The sequence below is a fragment of the Girardinichthys multiradiatus genome, chromosome 8 (genome assembly GCF_021462225.1).
Source record: "Girardinichthys multiradiatus isolate DD_20200921_A chromosome 8, DD_fGirMul_XY1, whole genome shotgun sequence".
NCBI classification, from domain to species: Eukaryota; Metazoa; Chordata; class Actinopteri; order Cyprinodontiformes; family Goodeidae; genus Girardinichthys; species Girardinichthys multiradiatus.
The window spans coordinates 8,980,540-9,008,456 of record NC_061801.1 but is presented as its reverse complement, the minus strand read 5'-3'; the positions used below and the strand labels follow the sequence as shown (position 1 = coordinate 9,008,456).

At 41.5% G+C, this 27,917-nt stretch overlaps 1 protein-coding gene across 3 annotated transcripts; it reads right to left on the bottom strand.

Moving 5' to 3' along the window:
- fbxo18 (F-box DNA helicase 1) lies at nucleotides 1–27,892 on the bottom strand. 3 transcript variants are annotated; one of them, XM_047373629.1, is made up of 21 exons: nucleotides 27,569–27,892; nucleotides 18,869–19,027; nucleotides 17,930–18,537; nucleotides 17,273–17,409; nucleotides 16,972–17,119; nucleotides 16,709–16,890; nucleotides 16,541–16,615; nucleotides 15,819–15,910; nucleotides 11,576–11,744; nucleotides 11,201–11,420; nucleotides 11,001–11,088; nucleotides 10,823–10,918; nucleotides 10,598–10,734; nucleotides 9,055–9,151; nucleotides 4,963–5,129; nucleotides 4,796–4,877; nucleotides 1,964–2,158; nucleotides 1,488–1,613; nucleotides 1,292–1,398; nucleotides 465–599; nucleotides 1–363 (listed from the first exon to the last, which is right to left on the bottom strand). In XM_047373629.1, exons 3-21 carry the CDS (start codon nucleotides 18,437–18,439, stop codon nucleotides 199–201), a joined length of 2,928 nt encoding a protein of 975 aa, XP_047229585.1. In that variant the 5' UTR covers nucleotides 18,440–18,537; nucleotides 18,869–19,027; nucleotides 27,569–27,892; the 3' UTR covers nucleotides 1–198. The 3 variants fall into 3 exon arrangements, with proteins under 3 accessions (XP_047229585.1, XP_047229582.1, XP_047229583.1); XM_047373626.1 differs by lacking the exon at nucleotides 27,569–27,892 and adding an exon at nucleotides 19,986–20,293; XM_047373627.1 differs by lacking the exons at nucleotides 465–599; nucleotides 27,569–27,892 and adding an exon at nucleotides 19,986–20,294.
- Between the last annotated feature and the right edge of the window lie 25 nt (nucleotides 27,893–27,917).

Below are 27,917 nucleotides of genomic sequence, written 5' to 3'. Positions count from 1 at the left end.
TTTGAGAGAAAAGCCAGTTTAACAGGATTGAACAAAGCAGGAAAAAAGCATCAATGCAAAAATATACAAATGTTAAAAATTGGTTTGCATACAGGTTTAGTTTTTTTTAAATAAAAACTTCTTAATCAGTTCGGTGTCTCCTGTGGCAAAACATGAATCCATGGTAAGAAGTTTTTTTCCAGGTCCTGGGTGATCAAATTAAAAAAAGAGCTCCAGGAAAAACGGATTGTGGATGGGCACGTGCAGCCCCTGTGGAATTTCCGCCATGGAGAGGACATCGTCGGTCATGAGGAAGGCTGTGGGCCCGATTCGAGTCCACACGCACCTCTCGCAGAGTGGGCCATCGTGAGTCACACAGTCGGTCTGGATAAAAAACAGAAAAAGGTTTTTTTTTTTCTGTACAAAAACCCCCTCAAAGAGTTAATTACAAACTTCTCTTCCAAAAAAAGTCTGAGTCATCTTACACACTGCATCTTTTGTTTAGACATAATGAATGCTGAGCCAGGTGTAATGCAGTTAGGACATTCTGGGATGGAGCAAGGGACAGGATTGTTGCCCACCACCAGAGAACTGGGCACCTGGGACTTGAGGAAGTATTCCTAAAATTTAAAAAGATGATAAAGTGACGGCCAACGCAGATCGCTTAGTTTTCTCTACAAAAAAAGGAACATTATGAAGCCCATTTTTATTTTTTAACCAAGTGAAGCCCCAACATTTCCCATTTGAAGGAGATGGTGTTTATTCTCACTGAGGTTGTAATGTTTGCAATAAAGATACAAGCAATCAAGTGGCTCTCAAAGCTCATGCATTCTATTTCAGTCATTTTTCCAGAAAACTCATTTACAGATTCTGTAAGCATCACCAAACAGCCTGAGCTACATTCAAATGCTCTCTTACACATAGCAACCCTGATATAACCTCACACTGGGTGTGGATAATCCCAGTGGGTGGGGTTAATGGGGATCCCTCCTTCCAGTAACCACAGAGCCTTGCTACACAATTTAAAAAGTCTGAAATCAGATGCCGAACGGCACTTGAAAAAGATACCCTGTTTAACTTTTTTAAATGTCAGCATGTGAATAAAAAGTCAGTACTTTGCAGCCAAAGCTGGTTAGTGCGAGTTCAATTTAAAAACTATCATGACATGTTCAGTGTCAAGTATAAGCGTAACTGGAGGAAATTTGAATGTAAGATAAGCATACAGTAGTGGATGCTCAAGCAGAATATACTAATTTGTGTTGACTGTAAAGAGACAGTAAGGGTGGTGATGTGCTGTGTGATTATGTCCCACCCCAGCCACAGTGAGGAGGCGGAGGATGTTTTTAGTTATAACCAGGGAGGTCATGGCCCGAGTCACTGCCACATACAGTAGGTTCCACTCGTCATCAGGAACTTTAGCTGCAGAGGTAAATGACATAAGTACAATCAGTCCAAAAGCTTTTTTTTTTTTTTTTTTTTAAATAGTGGGGAAAATAAACAGAACACACAAATTGAGAAGTCTTGAAAGCGGCACAGGTTGTGACTGGCAGCAGGAATGGTGGTGAAGTCGTCGCTGATGATCACAGTGTCAAACTCCAGACCTTTGGCCTTGTGGACAGTTCCAACAATAAAGTCTGGATAAAGGGAAAACAGATAAATAAATTGGGGAAACTAGACATAAATATTTCCAATGACTTGTCAGTGGAAATATTTATGTCTAAGGCCAGAAATAAGCCATGATGAGAGAGCCTCTCACAAGGGCTTCAAGTGAGAAAAAAAAAAAAAAAAAAAACACACTTGCGTCAAACCTATTAAAAACCCATCGCCTTCTTTTTCCACACAACAACCTTTCATTATCTAATTTTGAAACCTATTCTAATCTTACGCAAATCAATCTGTCAGGGGAAAAAGTCCTTAAGTGGCTACGTTCTGAAGATAACATCTACAATGTCCCCTCTGTGCGTGCAACAGTGTTAATACATACCTGCTCTGTGCAGGTCGCTCTCAGAGCAGGCCTTCAGTCGGGCCACCAGTTCAGGGATGCGATCTCTGTATTTCTCCACGATGATTAGTTTCCCTTCCAGCTCCTTGTCTTCAGTTTGTGTGATATATTTCTTAAAAGCCAAGTAGGGGTTTTCCTTATTTGAGAAAAAGGTCCGGATGAGGGGGTCTTTGATGGCTAAGAGGGCAGAGCAGATTCAACACGGATGTTAAACATTTGCTTTTCCGTTGCCTTGCAAAAGGATTGAACTTTTCTTTTTGTAAACTTCAGTGTATTTAATTGGGATTTGGTGTGCAAGACCAACACAAGGTAATGCATAATTGCAAAGTGGAAGGAAAACTATATGAATACAGGTATGGTGTGCATATTCACCCCCCAGAGTTCAGAGCCTTTGTAGACCAGTATTTTGCTTTGATTTTTGAAATATTTTTGCATACTTCATGTTATCAGACAGGTGCAATCTAGATCATTTCTTCATTCTGAATGTCTGGCAGTAATCAAGCTAAGCTGAACTTGGCTTTCAAAAATGTAAGGTGAACCCCAATACTACTTAACATCAGGCCAGGCTGCCAAATATTTATTAAGACTTTTCCATTAATAAATGAAATTATTTGAAATCTGTGTAAATTTATATGAATTTAGGTTGTGTTTGTATGACATCAATGTTAGTATGATGACCCAGTTTTTCACATTTAGGCCTGGAAAAAAAATCTGCTCCACTGGGAAGAATTTTAATTTAGGGTGAGGAGGAGTCGCTTTTAAAGACTTTCTGTAACTGAATCAGCCAAAATGAAACTTTGATCCAGATTTAAACAACGCAGCCACATCTTTCTGTATTATAAAAATATTTTTTGCTTAAGTCCAAAATGGAATAGAAGCAGCTAATCTGTAAGGATGGAAAATCGCCGTAAGCTCTTTCACCGACTAAAACCTTGATGCAACACTGCATTTATGGTGTGAATTAACGTAGAATTAAAGCTTTGCAGTGACACGCAAGCCCATGAAATTTTGACCTTTATAACATGTCAATATGTTTGTAAAAAAAACATTTCCTCTTGCGTGTGTTCAGCTCATCATTCTCCACAAACATATTTCTGATGCTTCTGTTATTAATCCATTACATCATTAACTCAGGGAAAATCCCACTCAACAGAAGCAGACGTCTTGTTTTTCTTTTCAAAATGTCCCTTGCTTTACCCTCCTAATATGTTTCTGCCCACTGAAATCATGTGTGCTTTTATGTTGTGCTTCTCTTTAGCACAGGACCATAGCGTGACATCCTGTTCAACACGGTTTTTTTTTTATGTCTTGTTGCAGTACTAGTGGCCTTTATTTTTTAAATTATTTTAACAGTATTCTAGCAGAAAAGGGGTGGAGAGAGGGGAAAGACATGCAGCAAAAATCGCCTGGGCCGGGGGTCAAACCTGGAATTAGCTGAAGCTTTTCAATATGGTCGCGCCTGTTCAACACTGTCAAGCAGGATGTCAATCATTTATCATTCATTAATCTGTTATCTTTTGCATCAGTAAAGAAAAACAGTTTTCAAATACATGGCAGTTTTGGTCAAATTATTTACAGCATATTTCAGTTCTTTATCCCTTTATCCCAAAAATAATCCCTCCATTTCTGCTACCTGTATGACCCCTTCTCTTTTCCAATGGTTATAATCAGTCTGACAGAGAGAGGTATCCCAGTCCTTGTGGTTTTTAGTGTAACAATGACCATCAGAGGGACCCTTTGTGGGGTTCCTTGAGACGACATTGTTGTAAATAAGTGCCGTTTAACTAAATAATGTGAATTGAAACTATCTGTGTAGTTATGCTGCTATAGGCTTAGGCTGCTGGAGGACATAATGACCACTTTCACCCTCTTCGCTACATTCTCACACTACTCTCCAATTTTGCATTATTTGCTGTTATTTCAGCTTTTAACTTTGTTCTCTCTTTTCTCTTCCTAGAAGCTACACCTGGCCTGGCTCTGTGTCTACCTGTGACACCTTTCTGGAGAGGGGAATCGTCCGAGCTTCTGCTGGCAACAACTTAATGATCACCCTCTACCGATGATCCACATAGCCCTGTCTTTTAGTGTTTAACCCTTTCTCTCTCCTAGACATAGCTATTGACTGAGCTTTTACTGTAACTAATTATATGCGCTCTTTTTCAGACACTAACCTTGAAAACTGGCTCAGAGTTTATCTGTTCTTTCTAGATGAAACGACTGGAGGAGCTACATCCACTAACATTTACTTTTCCTTCCCATAGAAAGTACTCCTGGATCAGTGCTTCTTTGTTCTCTTTCTGTCTCTGCTCTGTTCTCTCTAACCCCCAGTCGGTCGTGGCAGATGGCCGGTCACACTGAGCCTGGTTCTGCTGGAGGTTTCTTCCTGTTAAAAGGGAGTTTTTCCTCTCCGCTGTCGCTACATGCATGCTCAGTATGAGGCATCGCTTCAAAGTCAACGCCAGTGACTGTCCACTGTCTCTACATGCTCATCCAGGAGGAGTGAATGCTGCAAGTCACTGACTGGATGCAATCTGCTGGGTTTCCTTAGATAGAAAAACTTTTTATCCAATTTGAATAAATAACTAACTTTGACTGCACTGTTAAATGGTTAGGAATAATTGGAATGTATGTACCTGACTGTTGAGAAGTGCCTTGAGACAACATGTGTTGTGAATTGGCGCTATATAAATAAAACTGAATTGAATTTATTTATGTAAAAAACTTTACAGAGACAAAAAAAGCTGATGAAGGAATATAAAATATATGATCTTTAACATCAGTGCAGCACCTTTATATGCGTTTTCTCCATCTTACCTCTTTTTTTTGATTCCTGCCCTGCATGAATCATCAGGTGATAGATGTCCATTATCTTTTCCAGCCCAACATTTTCGACACCCTGCAAGACAGGAAAAAAAGTTGCATATACATGATGGAAAATCAACAATTTTTTTCCCTACGGGTGCATTCAAGTAAACCCTCACTCCGATGAAGTGGATCTGGCACTGCTGGTTAGCATCCGTTAGTTGGACTGCCCCTTTAAAGACACCGACATTACACCTCGAAAGGATGCCGATCTTTCCCCGGCTACAACTCACACCCTTCTTCATGGCCTCCAGGGCTTTATCGGCAGTCTCATCACACACGCCACCTGTAGGAATAACAGTTACATCTAATTAAAAGACCCATGTAAGGCACAGGGCTGGCTAATCAATCAATCATATTTAAAATTTAATCTTGATTGTAATGACTTCTGTAAATCCCTGCAGAACCTTTGTATTTTACCCCTCCTTGAACCGTCACCTTAACGTGGTGGAGGGGTTTGAGTGCTCAAATGATCCTAGAGGCTATGTTGTCTGGGGCCTAAATGCCCCTGGTAGGGTCTCCCATGGCAAACAGGTTCTAGGTGATGGGTCAGACAAAGAATGGTTCAAGAACCCCTCATGAAGAACACAATATCGAGGCACGTGACGTCGCCCGGTACGGCGGAGCCGGGGTCCCACCCTGGAGCCAGGCCTGGGGTCGGGACTCGTCGGAGAGCGCCTGGTGGCCGGGTTGCTCCTCGCGGGACCCGGCCGGGCCAAGCCCGAACGAGAGACGCAAGGCCAACCTCCAGTGGGCCCACCACCTGCAGGGGGAACCGTGAGGGACCGGTGCAAAGAGGATTGGGTGGCGGACGAAGGTGGAGACCTCAACGGCCCGATCCCCGGATGCTTAGGCTGGCTCTAGGGACGTGGAATGTCACCTCGCTGGGGGGGAAGGAGTCTGAGCTTGTGCGGGAGGTCGAGAGATATCAACTAGAAATAGTCGGGCTCGCCTCCACGCACAGCGTGGGCTCTGGAACCCATCTCCTTGAGAGGGGTTGGACTCTCTTCTACTCTGGAGTGGCCCACGGGGAGAGGCGGCAGGCTGGTGTGGGTTTGCTTGTTGCCCCCCAGCTCAGCCGTCTCGTGTTGGGGTTTACCCCAGTGGATGAGAGGGTTGTATCCCTGCGCCTTCGGGTTGGGGAGAGGTCTCTGACTATCATTTCAGCCTACGGGCTGAGTGGTAGTGCAGAGTACCCGGCCTTCCTGGCGTCCCTGTCGGGGGTGCTGGATAGTGCCCCTCCCGGGGACTCCATTATTCTGCTGGGGGACTTCAACGCCCACGTGGGAAACGACACCTGGAGAAGCGTGATCGGGAGGAATGGCCTCCCCGATCTGAATCCGAGTGGTGTTTTGTTATTGGACTTCTGTGCTAGTCACGGATTGTCCATAACGAACACCATGTTCAAACATAAGGGTGTCCATCAGTGCACTTGGCACCAGGACACCCTAGGCAGGAGGTCGATGATCGACTTTGTTGTCGTATCATCAGACCTTCGGCCGCATGTTTTGGACACTCGGGTGAAGAGAGGGGCTGAGCTGTCCACTGATCATCACCTGGTGGTGAGTTGGATCCGCTGGAGGAGGAGAAAGCCGGACAGACTCGGCAGGCCCAAGCGCATAGTGAGGGTCTGCTGGGAACGCCTGGCGGAGCCCTCGGCCAGGGATGTATTCAACTCCCACCTCCGGGAGAGCTTCGACCAGATCCCGGGGGATGTTGGAGACATAGAGTCCGAGTGGACCATGTTCTCTGCATCTATTGTCGATGCTGCTGCCCATAGCTGCGGCTGTAAGGTCTGCGGTGCCTGTCGTGGCGGCAATCCCAGAACCCGGTGGTGGACACCGGCAGTAAGGGATGCTGTTAAGCTGAAGAAGGAGTCCTATCGGCTGTGGTTGGCTTGTGGGACTCCTGAGGCGGCTGACGGGTACCGTGAGGCCAAGCGTGCTGCGGCCCGGGCTGTGGCAGAGGCAAAAACTCGGGCCTGGGAAGAGTTCGGTGAGGCCATGGAGAAGGACTACCGGTTGGCCTCGAAGCGATTCTGGCAAACCGTCCGACGCCTCAGGAGGGGGAAGCAGTGTTTTGCCAACACTGTTTATAGTGGGGGCGGGAGACTGCTGACCTCGACTGAGGACATTATCGGGCGGTGGAAGGAGTACTTCGAGGATCTCCTCAATCCTGCCATCACGCATTCCCTGGTGGAAACAGAGGCTGGGGACTCGGGGTTGGACTCTTTCATCACCCAGGCTGAAGTCACCGAGGTGGTTAAAAAGCTCAGCGGTGGCAAGGCTTCGGGGGTGGATGAGATCCGCCCTGAGTACCTCAAGTCTCTGGATGTTGTAGGGCTGTCATGGTTGACACGCCAACATTGCGTGGCGGTCGGGGACAGTGCCTCTGGACTGGCAGACTGGGGTGGTGGTCCCCCTTTATAAGAAGGGGGACCGGAGGGTGTGTTCCAACTACAGGGGGATCACACTCCTCAGCCTCCCTGGTAAGGCCTACGCCAGGGTATTGGAGAGGAGAGTCCGACCGATAGTCGAACCTCAGCTTCAGGAGGAACAGTGTGGTTTTCGTCCCAGCCGTGGAACACTGGACCAGCTCTATACCCTCTACAGGGTGCTCGAGGGTTCATGGGAGTTTGCCCAACCGGTTCACATGTGTTTTGTGGACCTGGAGAAGGCATTCGACTGTGTCCCTCGTGATGCCCTGTGGGGGGTGCTCCAGGAGTATGGAATCGGGGGCCCTTTACTAGGGGCTATCCGGTCTCTGTACAAGCGGAGCAGGAGTTTGGTCCGCATTGCCGGCACTAAGTCGGACCTGTTCCCAGTGCATGTTGGGCTCCGGCAGGGCTGCCCTTTGTCGCCGGTCCTGTTCATAACTTTTATGGACAGGATTTCTAGACGCAGCCAAGGGCCGGAGGGGGTCTGGTTTGGGGACCAGTGGATTTCGTCTCTTCTTTTTGCGGATGACGTGGTCCTGCTGGCCCCCTCTAGCCAAGACCTACAGCATGCGCTGTGGCGGTTCGCAGCCGAGTGTGAAGCGGCTGGGATGAGGATCAGCTCCTCCAAGTCCGAGGCCATGGTACTCGACCGGAAAAGGGTGGCTTGTCCTCTTCAGGTTGGAGGGGAGTTCCTGCCTCAAGTGGAGGAGTTTAAGTATCTCGGGGTCTTGTTCACGAGTGAGGGAAGAATGGAGCGGGAGATCGACAGACGGATCGGTGCAGCTGCCACAGTAATGGGGGCGCTGTGCCGGTCCATTGTGGTGAAGAGAGAGCTGAGCCGAAAAGCAAAGCTCTCAATTTACTGGTCGGTCTACGTTCCTACCCTCACCTATGGCCATGAACTTTGGGTCATGACCGAAAGAACGAGATCACGGATACAAGCGGCTGAAATAAGCTTCCTCCGTAGGGTGGCCGGGCACTCCCTTAGAGATAGGGTGAGGAGCTCGGCCATCCGGGAGGGGCTCGGAGTAGAGCCGCTGCTCCTCCACATCGAGAGGAGCCAGTTGAGGTGGCTCGGGCATCTATACCGGATGCCTCCTGGACGCCTTCCTCGGGAGGTGTTCCAGGCACGTCCCACCGGGAGGAGGCCCAGGGGACGGCCCAGGACACGCTGGAGGGACTATGTCTCTCGGCTGGCCTGGGAACGCCTTGGGCTCCCCCTGGAGGAACTGGAGGAGGTGTCTGGGGAGAGGGACGTCTGGGCGTCTCTGCTGAGTCTGCTGCCCCCGCGACTCGGTCCTGGATAAGCGGAAGACGACGAACGAACGAACCTTTGTATTTTAACTGGTTAAACGGTAAATACAGCCCGGGAGGTGTGCCAAATCATGTCTGAAAAGTCTGGAATTTGGTCATGAAAAATGCAACCGTGGTAAATCTAGGGCAGACTAAAATCTGTTTAAATATAGAAAAATGTTGATGGTTTCTGTAACCACGTTACTCTTGAAGACCATAAAAAAGACTGAAAACATCCCATAAACAGATGTATTAACATAGCTTTTCCTAATATTATGGGCTTTATCCCACTTTTCTAAGTCTTCTCTTTAAAGTGAAAACAAAAAAACTAAAATAAATTCAACATAATAATCTTGGCTTTTAATCTGTATGCAACACCACGCTGTGAGCAGCTTTGTGTAGAACATTTGGTAAAGGTCTAAAAAAATCCTTTTAGCTGTTCTAAGCATACACATTAAAGACAACGATCTGCAGCTCTTACCTTTCTGCATTCCTCCGACGAGAATTTTATGGACCCCCTTGCAAACTTTGAGGATGGCTGCGCCCACAAAGGCAATCTCCGCCCCGAATCTAAAGCTCTGGAGACAGAAAGTACAACAGATGCTTGAGCTCAGCTAAAACACTTGAAGTAAACTTAAAAAAAAAAAAAAAGGTGCCAGCTATCTTTAATTAAAAAAGCAGTTAATATGTATGCTCCTCAGCTTCACATAAAGTCAGTTTCCATAACCCTTCATCCTCAGGGCTATAAAAGATGGTCTGAATAGTCTGACTATTTTATGCTCATTAGCTACTTGTTTACTGAGATTTGCTACTACATCAGCAGCAATAGGAGTGAAGCTGCAAAAAGGGTTTTCTTCCACTATTGTTCTATATTTAGCTCCAACCATCTTTCCTGCTTCTACGGAAAAAACTTCCAAACAGCATAATGCTGCCACCACCTTGCTGCACCTAGTTGTCGTTTTGTAATTTTTTGTCTGATCACACCGGTGCAGCTTCCTCCACGTATTTTTGTGTCTCCTACAACGTTGTTGCAAACTGCAAACAGGACTTATGGTTTTCTTTCAAAAAGGATTTTTTTCCTGTCAGTCTTCCACAAAGGTCGGTTCAGGTGAGTTCATTTATAAAACGCTGGTTCACAACAAATGCCGTTCAGTTAGGTTTTAGTAAAAAAAAAAACAACAATGCAGCCAAGTTCCGTTTTTTGTGCCAATTAGGGAAAAAGTCTGCCCTCAAAGGAAACCATCAAGTCACTGATATTGCAGCAATCCCTCTTCCTGAACGAGCATGTTTTAGCAGCTGACAATTGACTACATTGAGTCGTCAACTGTGTAGCAACCCCTTATAGTGAGCATGCATGTGGTGACAGTGGGAAGGAAAGACTCCCAGATCAGATTTTTAGAGATAAAGGTTATCCGTCAACAACTTCTCCCATCTAAGATGTGGATCTCTGCAGCTTCTGCAGATTTACCATAGACCTCTTGACTGGTTGATGCTCACCTTGGCCATCCTGTCACTTTAAATGTCTAAAGCTTGGGATATTGTTTTATAATCTAACCCTGTATTAACCATCTCCATCTTCCTCTCTGACCTGTTTGCTGTGTTCCTTGGTCTTCATGATGCCATTTTTTTCCCCTCATGTTATCTAACTAACCTCTGAGGTCAGAAACAGAAAGGCTGGTTTATTACTGTGATTAAAGTACACACAGAAGGACTCTATTTACCAACCTGGTGAATTCTTAAGGCAAATGTTGTCAATACATTGTATTTAGGGATATCAGAGTAAAGGGGGTGAATAAAGTACTTGCCATACTGTTCAGATTTTTATTCTTAAAACATTTCTGAAAACTATGCATAATTTTTCCTCCACCATTATGTACTACTGTGTATCGGTCTTTCAATCCCAATAAACCACAGTGAAGTTTGTGAAAAAAAATGTGAACAACTTCAAATGGTATGAGTACTTCTGTGAGCGACTGTATCAGGGGGAAGTAGATTATGAGGATAGAAAGAGTGTTTGCTTGTACCTGAGTGAGGTAGAAGATGTGAGTATGGCGAACTGAGTGGAGAGCATTGACTGCTCCTTTAAAGGTATAGATCTGTTGGTGGGGGTCTCCCACCAGGATCTTCCCACAGCCCTGGGACAGCAGAACGTCCATGATGGCTGAAAGGAAGAACAAAGCTCTTGGGAACAGAGGAGAAAACAGGTGCTCTTACACAAGAAGCAACGCATGAGAGTGAACCTACAGTACCTGGTGTGCAGTCCTGAGCCTCGTCAATAAAAATGGCATCGTATTGGTCAGACAGACGGGGCTTTGGATTTCTGAGCTGCCATAACTTCAGGTAACCTGGGTAGTAAAGACTCCAGCTTTAATTTGAAAAGTTTTTGCTGAAATATGCTTTCATTTTAGTTATTTATAGATGTTGCACCATCATGAGGCATGTAGTAGGCCTGTTTTGACTTCTCTTTAACGTCCTTCATTTTGTTCCAGATCGCCTTTGCTTCTTGGATAAAAAACTACAATTATGCAAGAATAAAAAAAAAAGTGTTTATTGATATTGATGATATTTATGCTACTCATCACAAATTTAATCACAAAGCAAGTTAAAAGGATTGTAAAGATTTCTACCTTTTGCTCCTCAGGCTCGATAACCTTCCTGCAGCCCTTATTAATTACGTAGTCGTAGGGGACGTGCTGGCTGTCGATGGTTTGGTCTGCAGAGGCCATGAAAGTATTCAGAATCGTAGTCACCACTTTAGCCCTGCAGAAGCCTGCAGCTCCAGTCGGCAGAGCAAAGTTGATGGAGAATGGCTTCACGTTAAAGGTGAGCTTTTTGTGAACTTTATATCTGCAACACAGAACGTGACAGAGCGCTCAATCAAAGAATGACGCCTTCTATGGAAACCATGCTGATTGCATCAAGTTCCTGAATTTGCAGAAACTCCCCCTCCTAAACACTGAAGACTCTAAATCTTCATGAAGCTGGGATTTCAGGTTCCTCACCTCCTCCCAACATCATTATAGGCTAAGGAGTGGGCAGTCCTGCAGTCCACGTTGGCAGGGAAGCGGCGTCGTGCCTCACAGGCCACAGAGTTGTTAAAAGCCACGTAGAGGAAGCGGAGGTCCGGATGCAGCGCGGCGTATTTCACCAACGTGGTCGTCTTCCCTGTACCTGGGTCGGATGCAAAAATACTGATGGGAAAAGCAAACAGTACCGACTCTGAGAAATGACTACAGACTTAACAACTCAAAGATACCATTTTCTAAGTTTTCAGTTTCTAAACTTTGGTTCTCAGCTTCTGGCGGACACTCAGTGATTTTTTCACTGGTGCAGCCAAATAATAGAATATGTCTCAAATGGAGCTCCAGGAAAAAATCCTTCAAGGCTGACAATTTTCTTCAAAATGTAAAACTTAGTAAAAAACGTAAAAACATCTGAGTTTCAAGTGGTACAGCATAACAATCTAAACGGGATTTTCTAAGAACAACCACAGAAAAGTATAAAACTTTGACACCACCAGCCAGCACCCAATTCACCTCTGGACAAAAGTAATCCCTGGACAGGAACGTCTAACCCAAGAGCTTATAAAGCAGAATTTGTTGTTTTAACCATTAATACTGCCCTGGCAGACACTGGTGAGTGCTGTGCCCCGGTAGCCAAGAAGAAGAAGTCATTGTCGTTTTTGTGGATGATCCCAAGCTCGATTCGATGTGAAAATGTTTTGTTTTGCCAGTTTTTGATGTCTTGGTTATATTCTGATTTAATTAGACCTATTTGAAGAGTGTACAGTTAGATTTAGCTTGAACACCTGTTTCTGGGAGGCTATTTCTACGAATGAATGAAACGTCATTGTAACAGTTCTGCTGCGGACTGGCTGGTCTGAGGAGCCTGAACAGAACAATCCAACCAAAGAATCCTACTGTTTATCTGATTTAAAGATGCAGTACTGTTATAACTCTTTAAAAACCAGTTCAGATTCATTTACCCTTCCTCCCCATGGTTGTCTGACTACACCGATCACCGAGATGAAACGCTTATTTCCAAATCCAACTATGGTACACAAGTTGAGCTGGACTGAACCTACTCAGAGGTGAAGAATGGTGGGAGTAACATTTAGCAGTTATTTCTAATTTATATTCTAAAGTGCTATTTAGGGATTAGTAGGCATTTAAATTTGTTTTTTTCTTGCACTCCACCCTTAAATATTTACTTGTTCTAGGAATGCAGCTTAGGATCATGTCAGCTGCTCCCAGAGTCTGAGCCTGCCAGGCTTAACCAGTCTGGATTTTCAAGGTGTTTTTGCCCTTTACAATCGAGACAGTACTGGCTGCTGCAGCTCCCTCTCTGTCCTGGTGATGTTACTCACGAAGCACACTGTGCTCAGACATCTGTAGTGCGGAAAGAGTGCATCTCACCAATATAGGCAATAATTAATAATGATAACTAAGTCAAACCAGCTAACACTACCCTGTCGTGAGTCAGTTCAATGTCACAATTGTGACAGGCTTTTGTTCACACAAAGCCCCCAACTTTGTGTTGTGCAAATCACCAGTGACGGCAGAGGAGAAACCTCTTGCAGAAGAATGGACTGGATCCACTAAAACTGGCTGCTTCAAAAAGGGTTTGCGTTAAATATGTGTCAAGTAGGGCTGGGCGATAAACCGAAAATTTACCGACACCGAAATTTATGACAACCGACGTCATTGTGCCTGTGTTGGTAATTTCAGTATTTTAAAAAATGAAAAGAAAAGTCGTTTCTGTCGCCTATGCTCGTGCTACGCTGTGTACAGACTGTAATCACGTGACTCGACCCCATTGAGTCTGCAACAAGAACTGAAAGAGACGGCGACGTTGCGAAAATGGACTAAATTTCAAATACTGAAGCGGCGGTAGAGCTGGTCGGGAGGGGAGAGGAGCAGCTCATCCCCAAAGAAAGTGGGTTCAGCAAGGATGATGTTGAACAAAACACTGCGGCGACAAGGTTCGCCTCAGGGATTGGGCGGGTTTGCGGTGGTGGGTCCAGCTGGTAGTGGTTAGGTTAGTGTTACTGTTCATTTTTTGTTAACAAGGGGACCTACTCAATATATCATGATATTCATTTTAGGCCATATTGCCCTGCCCTAGTGACAAGAATAACCTTTGTGGTGTTTTCAGTCAAGAATGTTTTGGTCATTTCATTTCAAACTTTTGTAACAGTGGGAAGAAGGCAAAGTACAACATGTCTCCTTAGTGGTCTGTAGTTCATGAAATTAATAAAATAAACTTAAAAATAAATACACATTACACCTCTAATAAAATGGCTTGATTTACTTTATAAACTGACATTTAAGTAACCTATCATGACGGACCATCGTTGAGTCTTGGAGAGTGGTTGTAGGAATGGGTCAAGAAGAAAGGACGCCCTCTAGTGTCAAACAAAACAGAATGCCAGAAACGTCTGCATTGTGTTAGGAATTAGGAGTTTGTTTTATAATGCTCTCTATCTAAAACTTATGATGATAATAAACTGAAACTTTAACTTTGTTTAAATTTCTGTTATTTACACTAATTACTTTCCTCCTTAAATGTGGAACTCAGAGGAAATAGTGTGAACACATGAACCAAAGCCTTGTGTAGGAAAATTAAGTTAAAAAAAACACTGAAGTATTGAACCCTTTGTGAAACTAATCAGAGATGACACTAACATTAGATTGGTTGGTTAATAGTGAACAGCCACAAAATATCATTATATGCTGATTAGGGCTGGGTGATAAACCGAAAATGTACCGACACCCAAATTTACGACAATAACCAACTTCATTTTGCCCATGTCTGTACTTTCGGTATTTTTAAAAAATGAAAAGAATAGTTGTTTTTGTCGGCTGCTCATGTCCCTTTAAGACGCTACGCTATGTGTACAGTCTGTACAGGACGATGTTGAACAAAAGACTGCGGCAACAGGGTTCGGCTTATTATCCACACCTCACCTGACATCTCATCACAAAACACGGTTTTCTCTCAGGGTATAAACTAGATAAACTATTGCCATGGATGTAGGCTGTGAGATACCTCAAACAGTTTTAAATATCTAAGGATCCAAATACCAGCCCCATTAGACAAGCTTTATGACTCCAATTATAAACCGTTAATCCAAAAGACTTTTAAGGACCTAGATCGACGGTCCATTCTCCCACTTTCTTTACCTGGATGCATTGAAATTATTAGAATGAATATACGGCCCAGGCTCCTCTACCTATATCAGATGCTTCCGGTCGATTTGCTTAAGTCAACATTCAGTTTTTTAGATAAACTATTGTCAAGATTTATTTGGCAAGGAAGGTGGCCAACGGGTCAGATTAAAAACACTACAACTTGCCAAACCACAGTTGAGTACTCAAAATCCCAACTTTTAGATATCATTGCTGGGCATCCCAGCTTAAACAATTGCCAACATGGTTCAAGAGTACTACAGATAGTCAGTGGTACAATATGGAAGATAGCATAGATATCTTCCATATTGATAGCGAAGATAGCGTGCTCTGCCATTCCTTCATTTCCCCCTAGAAAAAACCTGAATGAGCAATTTGACAAGAGCTACTTTAAGAACTTGGAGGAAAGTAAAACTCATTTGGACCACCAAAGAGGCTGTCTGCGGTCTCAGAGATCAGGTTTTTGCAAGGTTTCCCTCCACTGCATATAGATGCAGGTTTCAAAAAATGGACTGAACTGGCAAACATTACATTGTATCAACGCTATAGCAATGCAAACCTTAAATCATTGGAACAGTTGAAAACAGAGTTTGGCCTCCATACTTATTCTCTAAGACTTCAGAAGGATATATTTGTCAAAAGATAGTGGTTTGTTTTCACACTACTGCGGAAAGACCGAAATATGAGTTGGAACAGATTTCATATATTTTCATTCTTGTCTTTCTCTATCAGTAATTATTATTATTTTTTTCCTGTGAGTTGTTCCTACTTGTTTATTGCCCTATTGGTTATGTTTGTTTAAAAAAAAAAGAAAAAAAAAAGACCTGTTAGGAAAATGTTAAAGCAAATATTGGGAAGAAGTGTTGGAAAAATGTATTGGGATGTAAAAATGTAATTTAAGTGTCAATAAAAGATTAAAGTTCTAAAGCAAACACTGAAATCAACTAAATGTTTAAAAGGTGGTGCTCTCTCGTGCTTTTTATATCGCCAGTTACTGTTTCGCTATTTCCCAGTGCTTCTAGTTGAGTTAAGACTGAAGCTCACTAAGTAACGATACCTGCAAATGCTACTATCTTGACCACATGGTCATCCTGGATGTTGTGGCTGAGGATCTCCTGCTGTTCTCGTGTGAGGTGAATCTGAGGGAGTCTATCACAAAACACAGAAATATACAAGTCAGGGAACCTTAAAGACCCTCTAACGTTTCACAGAAAAAAATCCTTATGGACTAAAACCTGCAGACTGCTGCTCACTCCTAGGTTACTTCATGTACGTATGGAGATTATTGCTCAGATATCACTGCAGTGAAAAACAGTTTTGAATAAAGAAGAAAGGAATTTTGGGAACAATGAGCCATTTATTAGTGCTGCAGCAGGTGATAAAAAGTTATGTTATTTAAAGTACAAATGTCGAATGAGGAGGACTTGTGATCCTGTGGAGCTTCTGAAGCCCCCAGGAACCTTGCTAGAGTGCAAAGCATTATAAACTCTTTGAAATATCAGGAGATTTTAAATAAGAAACTGGTGGAAACTGATCATTGTTGAGTCTTTCCCTACTGAATAAATGTATTGAAATTAAATGTAGGAATTATTTTGGTTTTTTTCCACAGAGATATTATGCTACAGCAACAATAGATGAATTTATTTACCTTTTTTTAAACACATCTTTACAAGGAGCTCCAGTGTACAGGGGCACTGTACCAGCAGCTTTTAAAAGTCACATGAAAAAACAAACCATGTTTAAGTCTTAGTAAAAAAAAACAATATACTTTGAACCCACCCGTTCTGGCCAGAGTTGACACAAAAAGGACCATTTTCCAACAAGTAAAGCACATAGTAGATGTTGTAATGCAACCTGAGGAGATAGAAGGAAAAACAAAATACCAAATCATGGGCAGGCTGACCAGAATTGCCTCTGAAAACAAACACTGCCACTCGCAGGTCTCACCTGTAGCTAATCTTAATTTTGTTCCTCTCTAAAGCAAGCAGCATCATGGCCATGTGGCTGAGGTACTCTGTGATGGCAGTTAGTGACATGCAGCTGGAGAGCAAAGACACCAAGGCCTGCACGTCACCTACACTCTCACTCAGGATCAATATGACCGCCATGGCTGCGTACGGGTTAGGACCCTGGAGATGAGACAAACACGGTGTAAATCAGTCTCGGTGTAGAGATCTAAGCTAGTTCCTAAATGTGTGATGGAGTCATACCTCAGTGCCATGGTGGAGAAACGTCTGGATGTCAAGAATGCGTAACCTAACGGAGGCTTCAGCCTGTGGGAAAAGCCGATGTTTCTTTACACATCCCAGGACGTCTTCTGGCTTCACACGCTCTCCAACTTTATGCTGAGCCATTAGCCTGCCCAAAGCAAACAAACCAAAACATTAAAACAAGTTTGAACACACTGTTACTCAAAGTGTCCAACAATAAATCACATAATTAACTATATTTCTAAGTAAATAAACAGACCTCTGGGAGTTTATTTAAATGACGCTTAAGAATGAGACTCACGCCACTAGGTTTCGGATGCTGTGCTGTGAAGCTGCAGGGCCGATTATGTTGCTGTTTTTCAGTGTGGAGCAGATCTCCAGCACAGTCTCCTTTTCTCTCATCATGTAGCGAAAGTATTGCTTCTTGAAAGGCACAAACTGTGAAACACAACAGTGTAACATTTAAAGACAGTTTTGGAAGTGGAACCTATTGAACATGTTGGTACCTTTAATACATTTTTTGGATTGTTTGTTGTGCTTTAAATCTAAATATCTGACCCCCTACATTACCGTTCCAACACTGCAAGAAAATCCAGGTCTTTTATGCCGATGATTACTTTTTATCTAGGGTTGCACAGTATCAGGAAAGCGTGTAAAATTGGCCCTATAGCTGAATATTGTTATTACTTTCCTGGCTCCTTTCTTTCTTTTCCTTTATGCCACCACTCATTGTGAGCGTTACGTTTCGGGAAGGATACTCTTCCCAAAATGTACTGTTTCGGATAAGGTTTATTTGGGACTAATCCCTTTTGTAAATTCAACAACATTTTGGACCAGAGACTCTGTTACAATTTCAGTTAGTGCTGTTAATTGTTATCAACTCTAGACTTCTGAGGACCGCGAGTAAACATGCTGCTAGTATTTACAGCTTAGTCGGATTTAGGTGGATTTGTCTTACCTTAGGGTCCAGAACGATGTTCCTCCAGCAATGGCACACGAAGCAGACGTTGCGATAAAGGTCCAACGCAGGGATGAGACACAATACTTCTCTCAGCACCTCCTCAGGAAGGTCGTCTATGCAGCCCTGTGGTTGGAACAAAACTTTGCCGCTGCTCAGGAGCCCAAAGTGGGCGTCAGGTAAGGGCTCGACCTCCTCCTCTTCAACCTCGTCAAAGTCCTCTTCATCTCCAAACATCTCTGCAGTTATTCCCTCCAGATAATCCGCCTCCCGAGCTTGCTTTTTCTCACACTGGGATACTGTCCCTATATTTACCAGACGGGCATCAGCGGAGAAAATCTTCTCTGCCTCAGCTCCTGGAAACATTTCAGCAGCTAACAGACTATCATCATCAATCTCATCCTCTTCCTCAGCTACAATGGGGCTAGCCAACAAGCTAACATCGTCATCATCCTCTTCTTTCTCTTCCAGAACCCCAGAATCCTCTCTGTGTGTTGACGTGGAAGGCATGGGGGATTTGTGAGGACTGGAACTAATAACTTTTGTTACAGAGAAAAAGTCATTAATGGCCTTCTGCTGCCCTGATGGACTTCCTGAAACAGACTTTGCTAAAAGATTGAAATGGAGAAGAAATATATATTAGGCAAAAGCAAAATATTACAATAAAAGGGTCAGTGTTTCATGTTTTAATGTTTCTCTTACAGAGTATTCATGTAATCTTGCAGACATTTGAAACCTGAACAGGTTAACACAATAAAGTTCAATTCATTAACAAGAAAAGCAAAACCAGGTTTAATTCAATCAAAAGACTTTCCTAAAATGAACTTCTATTTTCCACAGTGCCAATCTTTTTACCACCACTCTTTAGAATATTGCAGTGTTTAATCACCATACCTAACATGACAAAGAGTTTGTAGCAGGAGGTTTACACTGCATTACCTTTCCTTCTTTGCTTTGTAGGGGTTCTAGGGTAAAGACCCCAGTTGGGGTTTTGCCTGCCCCATAATCGGTGGCGTTTGGTGAGAGCATCTTTGCCATCCTCACTTTGTCCCAGTTCGTCACAATCCTGTGCATTCAGATGCTTCCTTTTGGCCCTCCCTGAAAACACAAATAATCAACTAAAATGCATAACAATGCCTTTGGATTTCTCACTACAGAACAGTCCAGATGCAGTCTGCAAGTGCATGCTACTAGTCAGTCAATTAAATTTTGTTAAACAAGTGATGCAGTATACATAATTAATCATGTCAAGGGTTCTGTTTTTAGAAATATGACCTTTACACCACTGGTCTCATAAGTGTGCAAACCACACCATCTTTACTTGTTCCACCTACAATGAAGCAAAACCTGTATTATTCAACTCAAAAACACATTGAGAGGGGGATAAAAGAACAGCTTACCTGGTTGCAAAAGTATGCATTGCAGTAAGTCAATACTTCGTTAACTTCAGCAGTGAAATATGCCCATTCTATTTTGCAAAAATTCTCAAAATCTATCAGGGTGTGAAGACATCTATACAAATCCATCTTTTTATACCTGCATCTGCCTTAATTAAAACACCAGTGCCAGAGGAAAAGTAACCACAGATCATGATGGTGCCACCACCATGTTTTTGCTTATCCTCTTCTCAATGCCACTCTTCAGCCTTTTCTGGCAGATCCCAAAGTATTTCCAGACCAGAAAAGATGTCCAGACCCTCCAGCGAGTTATGTGTCCGGGCCAGGGTCTGCTCCTAGAAAGACGCGCCCGGGAAAACCGGAAAAGGGAAGCCTGCCAGGAGGCCTCATGACCAAAGGATCACCTCAACTGGATGCTTTCGAAGCAGAGGAGTAACTGCACCTCTCTCTAACCCCTCTGTGTCAGCAACACATTTACACCAATGTTACACGTAGCGCTTAAAGAACAAATTTTAGTTCAAACAATCATGTAGTCTGTCGTCCAGCTTATCCCAGAGAGATAAATTGATTTAGCAGCGTCTCCTTTGGGACGTACTGACAAGGAAATTGGAATTTTGTCCAACTTTAACTTTTCTTTATTTTCCAATGATATAGCTCACCTTTAACAGCCACCTCCATCTTGGTATCCAATACATGCGTCACCTTGTAACGACGCTGCAACAATCAAACCGCCTCGTGCAAAAGTAACTTATACGGTTGCTAAATATAATTTTCAGTTTACTTATCTTTCTGCTAAAAACGACATTTTCTCTGACAGCCCTTAGATAGCTGAGAAACAACCGTTAAAAAAAAGTTAAAAATTGTGTCCTCCCTGCTGTTTAAACGTTAACTTAAAGCTTTTACCGCTAGCAGCTTTTAAAAAAACTTACTGGTTTGAAACAACTTTCTGTGTAACGAATTCTAAGCAGACAATGTCTGACGTCACTGGCATTTGATTGGTCAGTTTACTCTTCTTTTGGCGTTTATTGGTGATTGCCAAAAACTTCGGATGTGCATTACCGCCACCTACTGGTATGGAGTGGTTCATGATGGATTAATTAATAATTAATATTACATAGTATAAAATCAAATTCTATTAAATAATTTAGTTATTTTTAAAAATCTTATGATTTGTATCTGTTTGCTTCCTAATTTCCTTTGTAACATATTATATAAAATGTTTCTTTAATTTTCTCAAATTCTCTCCTAATAAATCTTCTTTCTATTTCATATCTCTGACAATCTAGTATAACATGTTCTATTATTTCATTTTCCCCACAATGGTCACATTTTCCTGTGTTATGCTTTTGTATTTTTAAAAGTGTACTGTGTTTCCAAATCTTAATACTGCTATTACCCTTTCCTCCTTTCTTCTTCCAGTTCTCGTTTGTCTGACTGACTTTGTGATCCTATAAAACCATCTTCCTTTACTTTCCCTATCCCAGCTTTTCTGCCATTCTTTCTTCAGTTTTTGTTTGATAATGCTCATTGCCTCTGATTTACTAATATGAACTGTAAATTTAATATGAGTTTGAGTTACCTTCTTAGCCATCCTATCTGGCATTTCATTTCCTTTTCATCCAATATGTGCTGGAACCCATACAAATGTTATTGTTAAACCCCCTTTTTTGTATTCAGAATAATGTAAGTTTTATTTCTAATAAAATATCTGACCTGCTGTCTGAATGATCATTTTCTAGACTCATTGACGCTTTATCTGAACAAATTATTGTTTTTAAATTGTCTAATGTCCTCCACCCGCTGTACTGCCAACAAAAATGCTAACATTTCTCTTGTATATATATAGATAAATCATTTGTGATTCATTTCCCAGTCCCCACCTGAAACTCTGGTACAATGACTGCCACTCCTATTTTTCCATTTATTTTTTATGCATCTGTATACATCTGAATGAACTGATAATACCTATTTATATATTCCTGTATTGTATTTGAATGCATGTCCTTTCCTTTTTCCTTTCCAATAAAGTCATGTCTACAGTTGCTTGTGGTAAAATAGAGGGTGGTATAACTGGTAGAGGTAGTGTCTGACTTATTTCTATTTGAAAATTTCTGTCATCCTTCCAATGAGTCACCCAAAACCGTTTATATATATTTTTTCCCAGTATGGCTTCAAGATGTCTTGTGTTGGATGATCTGGGTTATTGCCTTGTAAATTTAACCAGTAATGTGTTCTTCTTGAATCTATTGGCATTTCTCCCATTTCTTCCTCCAGTGCGGTTGTTGGGGTTGTTCTGAAAGCTCCTGTGCAAAGCCTTAATGCTTGATGTTGAATAATGTCTCATTTTTCCAGATGAGTCTTTGCTGTTGAATCTATATTTGATCTGATCAATCCTGTGTAAATTTGTTTTAAAGCTTCTCCAGTCACTGCCAGCCAAACATTTCATAATATTTAACACTCTTTTACATTTATCACTTTGTGTATGTATATTCCATGTAATTTTCCCATCGAACAATCTTCCAAAATACTTTATACTTTTTACATGTTGTAATTCTTAATTATATACCTTTCATTTTATACCATGATTTAATTTTTTCAGTGTATTCACCATAACTTTTGTTTTTTTAATTGAGAACTTAAATCTCCAGTGATATGGCCATTTCTCTATCCTAACAATCTCATCTTGTATTTTCTTTACAATAAACAATTTTTCAACCCTGTCTTCATATGACTCCGTCATCAGCAAAAAATGAACATCCCATTTCTTTCCCAATGTCTGTGAATACATCATTAATCATTATAGAAAATAATAGTGGACTTATAATGCTGCCTTGTGGTGTTCCATTTTCTACCAGATATTTTCTTGATAATTCCTGACCAGTTCTGACATATATGGATCTATTTGCCAAAAGGTTTTTAATCCAGTTAAAGATTTTTCCATTAATTCCCATTTTATTTAACTAACTCAGTAAACCTTCAACCCACATCATGTCATCAGCTTTCTCTATGTCAAAAATACAGCAACTACACTTTATTTACTTGTGCTCTTCTGATTTCATGTTCTAAACACAATGTTGGATCATTACTATTTCTCCCTTTTCTAAAACCACTTTGAAACTTAGAAATGTATCTTGTAATATTTAAATATGTTAATCTTTATTATTTTTTCAAATTATTTTTCATATATTAGATGATAAAGCAATGAGTCAATAATTTTCAGGTTTTGAGTCATCTTTCCCTGGTTTGGCTGTTGGAACAATGATTGACTCCTTCCAGCTCTGAGGCAGCCCCCCCTCCTCCCAGACTTTATTATAAAGCTCTAATATGACGTCTTTGGTTGTTTCACTGAGGTGTTGTATCATAGTGTAACAAATATGATCTTTACCAGGTGCTGTATTCTTTATTTTCCTGAGTACAGAGTCCAGCTCTGTTTATCTGTTATCTATTTTTAATATTGGATATTCATAATTCTTTCTTAATGCCATTCATTCTCTTGATCGCTTTCCACATTCTATCGATTTTTGTTTCTCTTCCTAATGTACTACAAAAATTCCTCCAATATTCTCTTTTTGCATTCCTATTAATTTTCCTCACCATTGCTTGCTTTCTTTTACATTCAAATACGTTCTGAAACATTGGATTTCTTTTAAGGACCTTAAATGCTTTATTTCTTCTCTACATTCTCTTATCACACTGTCGTCCTCTTTTCTTTATTAACTTTTTGGCAGCTTCTATAAATATTTCACAGACACTTAAATTTATATTATTTACATCTATTGTCATGTCCAATTTTTCAAGATTCTGTTGACTCAAATATTTTAATTTATTCCAAATCTGCCTTATAAAAATTCCCTTAATTATTATAATCTTAACATTTAAAGTCAAACCTGTTCTAATCTTAATGGGATAATGATCACTACCTATTGTGTTTTTATAAATATCCCACTCACATACACCAGCTAATGAATTTGAAACAAAAAAGTTATATCAATTACTAACTCTGCTCCTGTTCCGACATTTATTCCTGTTCCCCTTCCATCATGAAGACATACCAAATCTTTTATTTCTATCAATTCTTCAATGACCTGTCCATTTTTATCATTATATTTTCCCCATACTGTGCTATTAGCATTAAAGTCCCCACACCATACTACTTTGCCTTCCAGGTATCCCAACAACTCCTCCATCCATCCAATTGATAATGTTTTGCATGGGTTATAAAAATTCTTACATTTTCCTCCTTCCCAAATTTCAACAACTATACACTCCAAATCTTAACCTTTTCCTAATATTTGATATTACTCCTTGCTTTATAAATATCCCACAACCCCTCCATACCCCTCCTCCACTTCCTTCTGGTCGATCCCTTCTTAAACTGTCTTATCCTTTAAAAACAAAATCTAATGTTGGTTTTAACCATGTCTCCTGTATACACGTGACCTCTGGTTTCTCTTCAAGTCCATCACTATCACCTTTAAATTGTCAGTTTGCTCTTCTTCATCTTGTTTTCTTCCGGCGGTATATACGCCACCGGGTGCATTGCTGCCTTTCACTGGCAGATACACCGTGCTCCATTCTTCAAATCAGAATCTTAAATTAAGTCCTGTACCAAAAACAAAGATCATCAAGGCTTTGTACACATCTTGCTGATAATTTATTGGGCCAAGTAATAATTCATTCGACACTCATTTAAATCCCAGACCTAACATCCTTGAGAGTAGGATTCTTCAATGCTCATTAAAATTGCTGCACTCCATAAGAACATGATGCAGTTTCTTGTTTGCCACAAGCTTCACATAGGCCGTTAATGTGCTTTCCAGTGAGATGGAGATCAGAGACCACTGCACCTTGTTATAAAGACATGTTCTGTTCTATTGTTTCCCCAGGTAACTTCACCTCCTTTCACGTTTGAATGTTAGAATAATGCCTTTCTCTCTTCTCATCGGAAATATGAACCTTTCTGGCCTACTATATCCAGGGCACCCATAATCCAAAAAAGAACGAACCATGGCTTGATAAATCATTAACATAGTGGCTATTTCAGCTCCTCAACTACTCTCTGAAAGACACCTCAAAATATAATGATCTTGGTACACTTATCCACCACTTTACTAATTGGCACTTTCCTTGTCATTCTGTCATCAAAGTAACTCCCAAATATTTCAAAGACTCGACCCTCTGCAGAGTTTTAAAATACAAAACCGATCCTAAATCACTTACCTTCCTCCTATTCCCAAAACACATTTTTAGATTTCTCCACTGAAATTTTCAAACCCCACTTACTTGCCCAATCTACAGTTTTATTCAGCACATTTTGTATTTCCCTAAAAATGAACCTAGTATTCCTTCCTCTCTTCCACACTGCATCATCCGCAAAAACAGACAAACCATATCCTGTGCCCAAGTCCTTGAAAATATCATTTATCATTCAAATAAAACTGGACTAATGATACTCCCTGGTTCCATTTTATATATACTCAACTCCTGAGGAGACTTTTTGCAAATTGCTTTCTTTGTATCACAATCACGTGAAAGAATAGACTCCAGTATGCTTCTGCCCAACCCAAAACCATTCTGGTATGAAGCATACCACCCATCCTTCTCAAGCCTATATGCCAGCCTGTCTGTCACCAACCTTTCCTTTATCTTACAAATTACTGAAGTTGGAGCTATTTCACTAAATGAAGATGATGTTTCACCACCAAGAAAAAAAATCTCCATTCCTCCACAGCCTTCTGTCTCTTTAAATGCCTCCTCCACCACTCCTGTGAAGCCCCCAGAAAATGTACAGCTGTCAATCCCATGCAAGTTGATCATTAAGAATGAAAATCTTAGAAGAGAATACACAGGTCCTTCTCAAAATATTAGCATATTGTGATAAAGTTAATTATTTTCCATAATGTCATGATGAAAATTTTTCATTTATTTTAGATTCATTAAACACTAACTGAAATATTTCAGGTCTTTTATTGTCTTAATACGGATGATTTTGGCATACAGCTCATGAAAACCCAAAATTCCTATCTCACAAAATTAGCATATCATTAAAAGGGTCTCTAAACAAGCTATGAACCTAATCATCTGAATCAACGAGTTAACTCTAAACATCTGCAAAAGATTCCTGAGGCCTTTAAAACTCCCAGCCTGGTTCATCACTCAAAACCCCAATCATGGGTAAGACTGCCAACCTGACTGCTGTCCAGAAGGCCACTATTGACACCCTCAAGCAAGAGGGTAAGACACAGAAAGACATTTCTGAACGAATAGGCTGTTCCCAGAGTGCTGTATCAAGGCACCTCAGTGGGAAGTCTGTGGGAAGGAAAAAGTGTGGCAGAAAACGCTGCACAACGAGAAGAGGTGACCGGACTCTGAGGAAGATTGTGGAGAAGGGCCGATTCCAGACCTTTGTCTGGAGTAGAAACATCCAGAGCCGTGCACAGGCGTGTGCAGGAAATGGGCTACAGGTGCCGCATTCCCCAGGTCAAGCCACTTTTGAACCAGAAACAGCAGCAGAAGCGCCTAACCTGGGCTACAGAGAAGCAGCACTGGACTGTTGCTCAGTGGTCCAAAGTACTTTTTTCGGATTAAAGCAAATTCTGCATGTCATTCGGAAATCAAGGTGCCAGAGTCTGGAGGAAGACTGGGGAGAAGGAAATGCCAAAATGCCAGAAGTCCAGTGTCAAGTACCCACAGTCAGTGATGGTCTGGGGTGCCGTGTCAGCTGCTGGTGTTGGTCCACTGTGTTTTATCAAGGGCAGGGTCAATGCAGCTAGCCATCAGGAGATTTGGGAGCACTTCATGCTTCCATCTGCTGAAAAGCTTTATGGAGATGAAGATTTCATTTTTCAGCACGACCTGGCACCTGCTCACAGTGCCAAAACCACTGGTAAATGGTTTACTGACCATGGTATCACTGTGCTCAATTGGCCTGCCAACTCTCCTGACCAGAACCCCATAGAGAATCTGTGGGATATTGTGAAGAGAACGTTGAGAGACTCAAGACCCAACACTCTGGATGAGCTAAAGGCCGCTATCGAAGCATCCTGGGCCTCCATAAGACCTCAGCAGTGCCACAGGCTGATTGCCTCCATGCCACGCCACATTGAAGCAGTCATTTCTGCCAAAGGATTCCCGACCAAGTATTGAGTGCATAACTGTACATGATTATTTGAAGGTTGACGTTTTTTGTATTAAAAACACTTTTCTTTTATTGGTCGGATGAAATATGCTAATTTTGTGAGATAGGAATTTTGGGTTTTCATGAGCTGTATGCCAAAATCATCCGTATTAAGACAATAAAAGACCTGAAATATTTCAGTTAGTGTGCAATGAATCTAAAATATATGAATGTTAAATTTTCATCATGACATTATGGAAAATAATGAACTTTATCACAATATGCTAATATTTTGAGAAGGACCTGTAGAGCTTATGAATAAAGTGAAAGAGAAACAACTAAAAACAAAAAAAATATAAAGTATAAATAATCTTGTTTGCACAGATAAAGCTTTTTGCAGCAGAGCCACCCAAAAAATTTTTTAAGTGTAAAATAAATTAAAAGCCTTTCTTGCATTGATATATTATGTGGTGCAATATGGCGACACATTTGGTGCAATGTTCACAATTTTGACAACAGCTTTGTTAGTGGACAATTAGATAAATAGAATACAAGGAAATATCAGCAAGAGCCTTAAGGAATTTCAACAATGTTTAAAGAATGAATCTAAAATATCTTCTAAAGATTAATGAGTGATATGAATTATGATTTAGAAAAAAAAAAAAAAATTGTACTACATTTTCACAGAGAACAGAAAACATTTAAATATAAAATCCAAACATATTTGGAAAGTTAAGTCTTAGCAACACAAGAAATAATTCTCAGGGACTATATAAAATTGTTTTTTTCCAGCTTATTTGTCACCTACCCTTTAATCTTTGAGGAAATCTAAAAAATTGTTTTAATTCCTGAGGTGTTAAAAAAAAACAAACTAATTTCTCAGTCATTAAACCATAAATATGTAAATAAAAATAAAAAAATGCCAGTGATCAGCAAAGTAACTCAACTTCCGGCACAATCTTGGCCCAGAAGCTATCACGACCAGAGACGGAGAACCCAAATTCAGCCAAATACAAAGTGATAAGTTAAAAAGGTTAATTCAGTAAATCAGGAACCACTGAGAACAGAGAGACTAGTGGCTGAATAAAACTCAGGATTTGCAAAGAGTTAGACAAAGCCACTAACCTTCTCAGTCTGGGGATGAGGCACAGAATCCAGAGGAGGAAGTGATCCAGACAGTTAATGAGGAAGTGTCCAACAGACTGAAGTCAGATTGCCGACTGATCCAAATCCTCCGAGGAATCAGCTGAAGCTGTGACAGGAACACAGAGAGCTGTGATTGTCCTCTTGGCAAAACTCCAGGTGGACTTAAGAGCCAGGCAGGCTCAGGCTGAATAAACCAGTGGCTAGGCTGGGGCATAAATCCAAGGACAGAAACAGAGTCGAGTTCCAGGGCTAGAGGCGTCAGACAAGGGGCAGGCAGAGGCAGAAAACAGAGTCGAAATCCAGAAATCCAATCCGTCAGACAAGGGGC

Bases quoted from the DNA above. Each gene is read 5' to 3' on its own strand.
- fbxo18 (XM_047373626.1), bottom strand. The intron at 10,735-10,822 runs GTACTGTAGGTT...TCTTCCTTTCAG, and splicing joins GGCTCAGGACTGCACACCAG to CCATCATGGACGTTCTGCTG. The intron at 9,152-10,597 runs GTACAAGCAAAC...TTCTGTCTCCAG, and splicing joins ACATCTTCTACCTCACTCAG to AGCTTTAGATTCGGGGCGGA.